At 39.4% G+C, this 12,126-nt stretch overlaps 1 protein-coding gene across 2 annotated transcripts in view; it reads left to right on the top strand.

The window, feature by feature from the left end:
* The window catches only part of SPEN (spen family transcriptional repressor), a 94,914-nt gene that overhangs the window by 69,908 nt on the left and 12,880 nt on the right, over positions 1–12,126 (top strand). For both annotated transcript variants that reach the window (XM_036067041.2, XM_036067040.2), the window contains 4 exons: positions 3,493–3,618; positions 5,079–5,192; positions 6,200–6,313; positions 7,208–7,308. In XM_036067041.2, the coding sequence (XP_035922934.2) occupies positions 3,493–3,618; positions 5,079–5,192; positions 6,200–6,313; positions 7,208–7,308 (455 nt within the window). The remainder of the gene's footprint in view (positions 1–3,492; positions 3,619–5,078; positions 5,193–6,199; positions 6,314–7,207; positions 7,309–12,126) is intronic.

Genomic DNA, 12,126 nt, shown 5'->3' with positions numbered 1-12,126 from the left:
CTAAAAGATGATCCAGCAAAACTCACTGGGGGACTGTTTTATGTGTATATGTAAAACTGTATAATAGATATTTGTCTTTATTTTGTTTACATATATATTTTTGTATCCATTTTTCTTATTTTTCTTTGTCCATGGGTGCTGTTCAGTGCCATCTCTAGTCCTGTGGGTTGGAAGGAAAATAAAGAAGAGATAATATGTTTGTAAGAAAGAAGTAGCAGCTTAGTGTATGAGTATTGTGTTCTCACAATGCACATCAGACTACCTTGGGGGATTACTGGAATGTGGATGTCATGCCAGAAGCTCAGTTCTATTTTGACATTTTAATTAGAATCACTTTTTACATCGTGTAAGTCATTGTTAAATTTAGGAATTTGGAGGGTTTTTCTGTTCCTCGTGACTCGTTGTAAGTCACTTTCTAATGAAAATTTTGGTTATAGCTTTGTACCCTTGGGTTGCATATACTATTTTGTTTTGTGTTTGAAAAAATGGGAAAATTATTTCTATCTTTTCTAGACTTCCTCTGTATTAATAACAGCAAAGAAATTGCTGTGTAATTTTGGACTTCGGAGAATAAAAAAATGTTCTGGGTAGGGACAGCAGTTGTTAATCTTGCAGGTGTGTGTGTGTGTGTGTGTGTGTGTGCACGCGCGCGCGCCCATCCAGCTATCCATCCTTATCTATACGCTGATGTTGTAAGCAAAAATCTTATTTTTTTTAGTGACGTAATCTAGAGAATAAAACATTTGTGCTTGTAGCTGATCTAACCTCATCTTATAGGGAGTAGGGACGAGAGAGAAGTGGTTAGTAGAAAGTCAAGAAAAAACAGAAGGTATATATTTAGAGAAACAGAAAAACATACATTTTCCGTTCTTCTTCAATTAAGTTCTTTCATCATATACTCTAATTGCAGCTGCACTGCCGGCTTCGGTGAGTCACCTGGAGTTCACCTGCCTCTGTGGGCTCCAGCTTTCCTGTCTTTAGACAGTGATCTAATACTTAATTTGCTCATTGGCATTTATGAGTTAATTCATAATTGATAAAACTTTCAGACCTACATTTGAGTGTGGCTGCTACTTTGAATTTTGGGGCAGTATAAGAAGTTGTATTTGGACACATTAGGTACATTTTCATCAACAGGGTTGCTGAAAATGGAGTGATTATTGTGTTTTAAGAGCCATGCTTCTCAGTAAGGTGGCCACGTCAACATTCTGTTTGAAAACCACATCTCGTGTTTGCAGTTGCTTATGAGGGTAACTATTTTATTGACACACAGGCTTTGGGAAATGGTCTGCTGCTTATCGATAACAGATTATGCTATAGCTAGAAGAACCTATGTGGTGAGTCTACCCACCAGTAGTCTTTGGAGACCTATTTCTGACCTGTCTCTTAAATGGAGTTATCCTGGGTTGTTACTTTCTACATTTTGGTGAAAATCAGCTCCTGCTTACCATTACTTAAGTAGAACTATTTTGAATATAAATTACTGCTTTTTTAAAGGACTCCTTAAATAGCTCTTTAAATGCATTATTCATTTTGCTCTATTTCATTTGATTATTGGCTTATGACCCTTAAGAGGCTTCTATCATCACAATACTTTAGATTGTGATTTACAGAATACTTAGATAATCACAGTATGGGTCATTATTGTTTTAAGTATAAGTTTTGCCTCTCTGGACCATTTTCATGTGTAGGTAAGCTAGATTTTTACACCACCTTGTCTGAGTAGGCAGGACCAGAGTGTCAGGTGTGAGTACAGGTTTCAAGCATTCTAAAGAAAGAGATAGGGCTAAGGGCGCTTGGCTGGCTCAGTTGAAAAAGCATGGGACTCTTGATCTCAGGGTTGTAAGTTTGAGCCCCATGTTGGGTGTAGAGATTACTTAAAAAATAAATAAAGAGATGGGGTTATGCCTTTATAGAGTTTCTTTAATCTAGGGATGGTGTTCTGATACATCTTCACAAAGTAGTTTGGGTATTTATATATTGATTCTGGATATGAGAAGTTATTACCATATATATCAGTCACCAGGCTTGGTTCCGTTAGATACACTGATAGAATGAGTCTTCTAATTTAGGATTGCAAATTTTAAATCACTTTTTGAGGGGTGCCTGGGTGGCTCAGTTGGTTAAGCGTCTGCCTTCGGCTCAGGTCATGTGGGATCGAGCCCTGCGTCGGGCTCCCTGTTCAGCTGGAAGCCTCCCTCTCCCACTCCCCCTGCTTGTGTTCCCTCTCTCGCTGTGTCTCTCTGTCAGATAAATAAAATCTTAAAAAAAAAAAAACACTTTTTGAAAACTTGATTTCTTTCTTTCTTTCTTTTTTTAAAGATTTTATTTGGGGCGCCTGGGTGCTCAATCCGTTAAGCATCTGCCTTCGGCTCAGGTCATGATCCCAGTGTCCTGGGATCGAGCCCTGCATTGGGCTCCCTGCTCCGCGGTATGCCTGCTTCTCCCTCTCCCACTCCCCCTGCTTGTGTTCCCTCTCTCACTGTGTTTCTCTCTGTCAAATAAAAATTTTTTTTTTTAATTTTATTTATTTGAGAGAGAGAGAGTGAGAAACAGCATGAGAGGGGAGAGGGTCAGAGGGAGAAGCAGGCTCCCCGCTGGTCCCAGGATCATGACCTGAGCCGAAGGCAGTCGTTTAACCAACTGAGCCACCCAGGTGCCCCTGAAAACTTGATTTCTTTACCATTCGTACTCTTCTCAGATACTGTATTTTAAATGGCCTGCCCCTAATAAGGATTTTAGATTGTTGCAGAAGGGAATTACAGTTGGCCCTTGAACAGCATGGGTTTTAACTGCATGGATCCACTTACATGTGAACTTTTTTTCCTTAATATTTTCTTAATAACATTCTTTTTTCTCCAGCTTACTTTAAGAGTACAGTAATAATAATATATACAAAATACGTGTTAATTGCCTCTGTTATCTGCAAGGCATCTGGTCAGCAGTAGGCTGTGGTAGTTAAGTTTTGGGGGAGTCAAAAGTTATATATGGATTTTCAACTCCCTTGGAGATTGGTGCCTGACCGCCCCCCTGCCCCTGCGACCACACTGTTGTTCAGGGTCAACTGTATTTCTTACATTTTTATTAAATAAAACCTTTATTTAATATTTTTATTAGGTTTATTGCCTTTTTCTTTATTAATCTTCTCTGTATTGTTCCAGTTTTAGTATATGTACCGCTTTGAAACAAGCACAACCTTTTCGTTATAAATTTCTCTTAACACAGGTATTGTGGATTTTAAATTTTGAGTTTGCAATTTCTCTTCTGCAAAGAGCTTCACATAGGAAGGTTTTCATGGTTGTGACTAAAAAATGCTGTGTTGTGTAGTCTTTCAGGCTATTTACAGTTGCATCACGATGTACAATTTTAACTAAGAAAATGATTTTTGGGAATATGACTTGTTTTGAGAAATTCGCACCTCATTTAGGTTTGGATTATTCTGCTTTTTTTCCTTTTGGCATGTCACTAAGTGATGCTCATTGGCTTTTTCAGGATATTGATATTAAGAAAGTAAATGGAGTTCCTCAGTATGCATTCTTGCAATACTGTGATATTGCCAGTGTTTGTAAGGCTATTAAGAAGATGGATGGGGAGTACCTTGGAAATAATCGCCTCAAGGTAAAGGACTTTGCATAAGTTATTGTGCTGTTACGATTTGTTACGATTTGGAGGTTTTTTGTGTGTATGTCTGATTATTTAAAATTGCAGTACAGTTAGATAATCATAAAGGTGATACAATTCTTCGCATCCTCATCCTATTATACTATAAAATGAATTAATACTTGCTGGGGTGCCTGGCTGGCTGAGTCTGTAGAGCATGTGACTCTTGATTTCAGGGTTGTAAGTTCAAGTCCCATGATGGGTGTAGAGATTACTTAAAAAATAAAATATTGGGGCACCTGGGTGGCACAGTGGGTTGAGTGTCTGACTCTTGGTTTCTGCTCAGGTTGTGATCTTACGGTCGTGAGATGCAACCTCGTATTGGGCTCTGTTAGCATGGAGTCTGCTTGAGACTCCCTCTCCTTCTACCACCCTCATAAATAAATAAATAACTCTCTTATTTTATTTTATTTATTTTTTAAGATTTTATTTATTTGACAGAGAGAGAGGCAGGAGAGAGGAAACAAGCGGGGGGATTGGAAGAGGGAGAAGCAGGCTTCCCGCGGAGCAGGGAGCCCGATGCAGGGCTCTATCCCAGGACCCTGGGATCCTGACCTGAGCCAAAGGCAGACGCTTAACGACTGAGCCACCCAGGTGCCCCTAAATAACTCTTTAAAAAAAAAAAAATTTAGGGACGCCTGGGTGGCTCAGTCGGTTAAGCGTCTGCCTTTGGCTCAGGTCATGATCCCAGGGTCCTGGGATCGAGTCCCGCATCGGGCTTCCTGCTCCGTGGGGAGCCTGCTTCTCCCTCTCCCTCTGCTTGTGCTCTCTCTGTCAAATAAATAAAATCTTTAAAAAAATTAAAAATTAAAAAAAATTAAAATTTTATTTGAGAGAGCGAGCGAGAGAGCGCAAGCTGGGGGAGGGAGAGGGAGAAGCAGGCTCCCCGCGGAGCAGGGAGCCAGACACAGGGCTCAATCCCCGGACCCTGGGATCATGACATGAGCTGAAGGCAGATGCTTAACCGACTGAGCCACCCAGGTGCTCTGTAAATAAATAAATCTTTTAAAAAATAAAAATAGGGGTGCCTGGGTGGCTCAGTCGGTTAAGCGTCTCGGCTCATGTGATCCCGGGGTCCTGGGATTGAGCCCCACCAGGGAGCCTGCTGCTCCCCCTGCTTGTGCTCTGTCAAATAAATAAATAAAATCTTTAAAAATAAATAAAAATAAATAAAAAATAAAATCTGGGAGGAGAAAAAAAAGCTAAGTGCCTGGAGTCCATAAACTAAAATGTGGTGAATTAATACTTGCTTAGCCTGGCAGAATTGGTTTTATATAAATTTCTATTTGATTTTAACCAGATGGTTGCCCTTTGGGATGATGGTCGATAAGATTCCTACAGAAGACAGGTTTTTTTCAGAATTCTGTAGTTGAATAATTGGTGACTTTACTAATAGAAATTTCACCTCTCCTATCCAGCTGGGTTTTGGAAAAAGCATGCCTACAAACTGTGTGTGGTTAGACGGGCTTTCTTCAAACGTGTCGGATCAGTATTTAACACGACATTTCTGCCGATATGGGCCTGTGGTAAAGGTAAGTGGGAGGTTTTGGTGTTGGTGTCAAGTTACTTCTGACTTCCTATTCTCGGTATTCTGTCCTGTCAGCCCCAAGTTTTAGTGTTGACATTTTCTTTAATCACTCATAACTTGTCATAGAAGGGCGTCTGTGTCTATTAGCTTATGATATGAGGAAGTATTTTGGAAAACTATTTTGAACTAGCCAAGATTAATTTTGAAACTAATTTGCATAATACTGTTAAATAGAATGTTTCTTAGGGGTTTTTATAATTTTATCTCATTAAAATTTGTCTGTCTGTATTCACATTAATATGTAATTGACTTCATTAAAAAAACAAACAAGATGACTTTAAAGGGACGATCATACAACAGAATACACATCTAACCGATGTTGGTAATGTACATACCTGTGCCCAGCAGGAGGAGGGTCTCTGGACCCCATTCCATTACGTGAAAGGAGAGCTTTGAACTCCTTAAGAGCAGATTCACACTGTGGTGGGCACAGCATTTCTTTCAGTGTAGCTTTTGTCATTTGGAGAGACACACATCATAAAGACTACTAGCATAAATAAAAAATCCAGCAGCTTTAAGTTAAGAATTCTACTTATAACCAGAATTCACTGAAATTTATTGTTGATTCAGTGTTCTACATCGTTTTCTCTCTTTCAAGGGTGTGGTTTTTTTTTTTTGAGCCAGAACTATAAGAATGCTTACTTGAGTATAGTAGAGGACTCAGTCAACATGGAAAATAAAATACAGAAAAACAAAATAAAGGCATGATATACTTCAAGCCACAATATCCACAATTGTAAACAGTCCCTCCACATTTTTATTGTGTGTTTTCACTACAACATGCATCACCAGGAAAAGCCTGATATTTTTTCTAGAATAAAAAATATATAAATATGTTTTTTCTTTGCAGCATCCTTGAGACTTAGGATTTTCTTGGAACTGACACTTAAGTCTAGTGGATGAGGCTCTTATTTGGTTTTTGTTTTGTTTTTTTGTTGTTGTTTTTTATAGGTGGTGTTTGACCGCTTAAAAGGCATGGCCCTGGTTCTCTACAATGAAATTGAATATGCACAAGCAGCTGTAAAAGAGACCAAGGGGAGGAAAATCGGTGGGAATAAAATTAAGGTGTGCAGAATGACTTTAAACAGAAGTGAAACAAAATCATATTGAGATCCCACCCTCTTAATAATGCATTTTGTAGGTGGCCAGCAAGGGGAGTGGTTTATAGGATATGCACTGTATGTCCTGTTTTTAAAGGGAATATTACTATTTGTATACTTGGCTACTTGAGGCCACAGGGTCATTAGCCACAGAATTTTCCCTAAAAATCATGTCATTCAAGGAAATGTGCTTCTTTACACTCCAGGTACCTGATGCTTACATGTATGCTCTTGGTGTAGGCTGGCCCACATTCACGTGTGGGTACCTGCACACCCAGGAGCTCAAAGTATCACTCATTCCAGCTTCCTGAATGATCCTCTCTTCCTCTTCTCCTGTTCATGATAATTTGAAGGAATTTATGCACTTAATACCTATGATGGTTAAATTGAAACGAGTCTTTTGAAATAAGATATTGAAAGATGATGGGTATCATAGGCTTAAATGACTCTGAGGTCCAGCTGTGAGTGAAGTTTAGATGTTCTTCCATATTTTATTTTATGTTCTAACTGTGGTTCCAGCAAACTTACATCTAACACAGATTCTGAGTTTAGTTGATCTGATTATTTGGCAACTCTCGATAGGTATTGTTTCAGTTTTCCATTTTGCCTTTTCCACTCCTTCAGTATTGGGTTCTGGGACCTTAAATTATAGTTCTATATCGAGATTTCTTTTGAATTTGAGAGAGATTTCACGTTAACAAAATACAGTTTCAGTTAGGACTATTTCACTTAGTTGAGACAGATTGCTCTTGAAATTTATCCGGAAGGCTATGTTGGGAAGGATTTACAAATTCAATAATGCTTTCCATCTTGAAAACCTGAAACTTGAACCGAACACCTGCTATTCTTTCTTTTTAAGGTGGACTTTGCAAATCGGGAAAGTCAGCTGGCATTTTATCACTGTATGGAAAAATCTGGTCAAGATATTAGAGACTTTTATGAAATGTTAGCAGAAAGAAGGTATGTATTTTTTTTCCCCCAAGTAAGAAGGTATGTATTTTAAACCTATCAGCATAGCTTGGATTTTAAAATACCAAATACATCAAATTTAGATGGGATTACATTTTATTTTTCACCCCTTATTTCTACACTTATCCCAAAAAAAACTCCTTTCCTTTTATCCCCTCATATAGAAACACAGGTTTATTTTTATGAATTCTGTTTTCATGTGGCTCGTGGGATTTAGGTTAAGCTGAATACATTTCTCACTGAATGCTCCTAGAATTTGAAAGAGTTACCGTTTTGCTAGATTATAACTTTATGTACAAATCATCCTGCTTAACAGTTTTAAATTAAATATGATAACATGTTGAAGAGCACTGCAAACTAAGTGCTCTGTATATTTAGTAATGACAACATCCAGATTATTACTGTGCATGTGCTCATACCGTTAGTAAAAAAAAAAATTGAGGGGCCCCTGGGTGGTCAGTCTGTTGAGTCTCTGGCTTTTGATCTTTACTCAGGTCTTGATCTCAGTCAGGGTCGTGAGTTTGGGCCCTGCATTAGACTCCACACTAGGCGTGGAGCCTACTTTAAGAAAAAAAAAATTTTTTTTTTTAAATTGAAAAAGATTATCAAGAGCTTTCTTTGTTTGAAATTTGAATCTTCTAAAGAATTTGTGAATCAGTAAGCCAAAGCATATATAAATTGGTAACTTCAGCAATATAAAAGGAAACCTTATTTACTCCTGTTAATTTTTTTGGTCATGGTTATGTAGTATTTGATTTTTTTTTTTTCCTGCTCCTTGTAGGAAACATTGCAGTTCCGAATCATTTTAAGTCTCATAGTTCGGACCAGGCTATCTCTGTTAGCTTAGAACTGTCCCCAAACTGATGATTGACTCTTTTTTAGACTGAATATATTAAAACACCCTAACATAGTGTCATCAAGTGCTTCAATAGCCGATCACATTTGAAAATGGAAACTCTCATCCACATGGTCAAGCTGTTTGTCCAGACACACCTCTGTGATTAAGTCTCCTGGAATGTCACCACTGGATCTCCACCTCTGTACATAATGTGGTAAAAGGCTGTGTGTGAAAAATGTCTTTAGACACTCTGGTTTAGGTATAAAAGGGGGGTCTACAACAAGTATGAGTCAGATCCTGATTGTGTTGCCAGAAACCTGTGGAATATATTCCCTTTTTACTGCCTGTTCTTGCCACTTTATTTTTATTAAAGTCATAGAGGGTATATATATTTTTTTGAGTCATTTCCTTGTGGAATATTGTATGGCAGTCATTGAATACTGGGAAAGTTTTTTTTAATTTTTACTTATTTTTAAAGATTTTATTTTTAACTAATCTCTACACCCAAATGTGGGTGTGAACTTACAACCCCCAGACCAGTCACATGCTCTACCAACTGAGCCAGCCAGGTGGCCCTGGGGAGGGGTTGGTGTTTTTTGTTGTTGTTGTTTTGTTTTATTTTAAGATTTTACAGAGAGAGAGAGCAAAAGCAGAGGGAGTGGCAGGCAGAGGGAGAGGGAGAAGCAGGCTACCCACGGAGCAGAGAGCCAGCCCAATGCGGGACTTGATCCCAGGACCCTGGAATCATGACCTGAGCTGAAGGCAGGCACTTAACTGACTGAGCCACCCAGGTGCCCTCGCATACACTTACTATGTTCAGAAAGTTTCCTTTTATTCCTGCTTTGATAAGGTGTTTGGTTTTTTGTTTTGTTTTACCATGAAAGGGTGCTGGATTTTTTTTTCATTTGAAATGATCATGTGTTTTTTCCTTCATTCTATTAATATGGTGTATAATATTGATTGCATTTTGTAGTTGAACCATCCTTGCATTCTTTTTTTTTTTTTTAATTTATTTATTAGAGAGAGAGAACACACAAGCAGGGGGAGCGGCAGGCAGAGGGAGAGGGAGAAGCACACTCCACTGAGCGGGGAGCCCGATGTAGGGCTCGATCCCAGGACCCTGGGATCAGGACCTGAGCCAAAGGCAGATGCTTAACGGCTGAGCCACCCAGGCTCCCCCTTGCATTCTTTTTCTTTAAAAATATTTAATAATGCAATAATGATTTAATGAAAGTTTTTAAAGTGGGTTGTAAAGCAGTAGGGTACAGTATGACCCAGTTTTATAAAACAAAAGTACATATATGTAAAGAAAAAAGACTAGAAAGATATGTATACACATACACATAGAATACATATATGTACATACACATACATAAATTTATATATAGCAGCATTTGTATATTTCAGGGTGGTTAGATTATTAATGATTTTTTTTTATTATTATTAACATATAATGTATTATTTGTTTCAGGGGTACAGGTCTGTGATTCATCAGTGTTACACAATACACAGTGCTCACCATAGCACATACCCTGGAGAGGTTTTTAATTTTTTTTTTTTTTTTTAAGATTTTATTTATCCACTTGAGAGCAAGAGAGACAGAGAGATAGAGAGAGCACAGGCACGGAGGAGAGGGAGAAGCAGGCTCCCCGCCTAGCAGGGAGCCTGATGTGGGGCTTGATCCCAGGACCCTGGGACCACGACCCAAGCTGAAGGCAGACGCCCAATCGACTGAGCCACCCAGGCACCCCTGAGGAGGTTTTGTTTTGTTTTGTTTTGTTTTTTAAGATTTTATTTGACACAGAGCGAGAGCATACAAGCAGGGGGAGTGGCAGGGAGAGAGAAAGCAGGCTCCCCGCTGAGCAGGGAGCCCCACGTGGGACTCGATCCCAGGACCCCGGGATCATGACCTGAGCAAAAGGCAGTCACTTAACCAACTAAGCCACCCAGGCGCCCCGGGGGGAGGTTTTTTAAATGAAAAATGTACCCTACAGCCAAATTCCCAAAAGCTTGAACTTCTAAGGATTTGATAGTTTTTTGCCAGTAGATGAATCCACAGTCCTTTAGCCAGAAAGTCAGTTTTGATATAAGGCTTTCCTCTGTCGGTTTGTGTATGTGTGTGTGAGGGAGGGTGCATGTGCATATATCGGAGAATATGTGGGTCTGTGGAGAGAGAAAAACGTTTTCCATCCTGGCTCCCCAAGTAGCAGTTTGAAGGCATTGTTAACATTTTAAGTGCTGATAGGAATCCTTCCCCATAAGCTAGTGTAAAGTGTGTTGGTGGTCTAGTGGCACCTAAGACATAAAACATCCTTTAAGGTCTTCTGTGCATACATTAAATATTTTTCAGAGAATAGTGTCTTGTAAGGGGTGGGTAATGCTGTGCGGGTGTTCATTTTTGTATGTTAACACTTAAATTCACTCATTTTACTAATGATCTGGCTCTGGCTTTGTTCTTTCGTTCTTACCCATGGTTATTTATTCCTGTTGAATGGAGTTTATCTCCTAATGTAGGAAGCAGGAGGATGTGGGACTTAACTGTGACTCCGTTTTGCCCCATTTGCCACTAAGATGGCAGTGCTTATGGAATAATTCCTTGCAGTAGAACTTGAGGTTCTTTGCCCTTTGCATAGAGTGGAAGGAAGTCATCCCACTGGATAGTTAATGCATGAATGAAAAAACTGCTTTACCTCTAATGATAGCTTAGCTCAGGAATGCAGTGACTGATTTGCATAGGGTACTGCAGTTAAAAAGTAGCATTTCATTTATTCCCTCAAATACTGTGTCAGAGAGGTAGGGCCGTGACTCTTCTCCTGTGTTACTTTTGGTAGGAACTGAAGACTAGATGACTTTGCTGATAAGGTCACAGGCCAAGACCATGGGCTGGAGATAAGCCCAGGGCTCCTATCTGCTAGTGCATTGAGCTTTAAACACTTTACCAAAATGATTCTCAAGGTGAATTTACAAGATCCTGTTACGCTTTAGGTGAATTTCCCACCTCCTTAGGGGAGTTGGGATATTGTGCAGTCATGTGAACAGAGTTATCTCAACACCTGGCTTTTCCAGGTTTTTGGAGACCCTTCTGTCCAGGGTACACGTGTGCAGCTGTACTGTCTCCTGCTTGCCTGGCTCTCTCTGAGGGCAGGAGCACTCATTTCTTTTGGTGGTCAGGGCCCAGCAAAATATGTGCCAGATCAGTATTCATTAGACTGAATAGCGCACCAGCACTAATGTTTACACGTACGCCTTTGATTTATGTGACTTCACATTTTTGGATATAGTTTTAGTTTGATTAATCTAAAACATACCTGAGACTGTTTTTATAGTATGATCTTAAGCCTACTGTGGGTTTTTTTGTTTTTGTTTTATTTATTTGAGAGAGAGAAAATGAGAGAGAGAGAGCATAAGAGGGGGTAGGGTCAGAGGGAGCAGCAGACTCCCCGCTGAGCAGGGAGCCCGAAGTGGGGACTCAATCCTGGGACTCTAGGATCATGACCTGAGCCGAAGGCAGACGCTTAACCGACTGAGCCACTCAGGCGCCCCAAGCCTACTGTTAATGTGGGCAGTGAGCCAGTGACCATTCTAGGTGTCTTAATCACTTTATATTAGAAAGCATACGGTGTGTTTACCTTTATGTATGAAAAGATGCTTCCTTGGAGTTCGTATTTATGTTGGCAGTGAATTAAATTAGCCGAGTTCCATGCTTAGTAACATTTATTTTAAGGTAGCTGGTCATTATTTAGGCAAAGAATCTGATTCCTGTGGAACTTTAGAAAGATCATCTTGAATCCAATTAAAATAATACAGAGGTACCATAAAATGTTCTCTTTGAGAAATTCTGTATAAATACATAAAATAATGTTTTATTGATGCTTCCAGTGTTTGAATGTTCAGTCTTAGATGCTTCACTTGCTGTGGAGGGCGGGATAGAGCATTACCCAGTAGTAGCTTTGACATATTTTTCTAAGGTT

Source organism: Halichoerus grypus, chromosome 5 (assembly GCF_964656455.1).
Source record: "Halichoerus grypus chromosome 5, mHalGry1.hap1.1, whole genome shotgun sequence".
Taxonomy (NCBI): domain Eukaryota; kingdom Metazoa; phylum Chordata; class Mammalia; order Carnivora; family Phocidae; genus Halichoerus; species Halichoerus grypus.
This window is presented reverse-complemented; position numbering and strand designations above follow the sequence as displayed.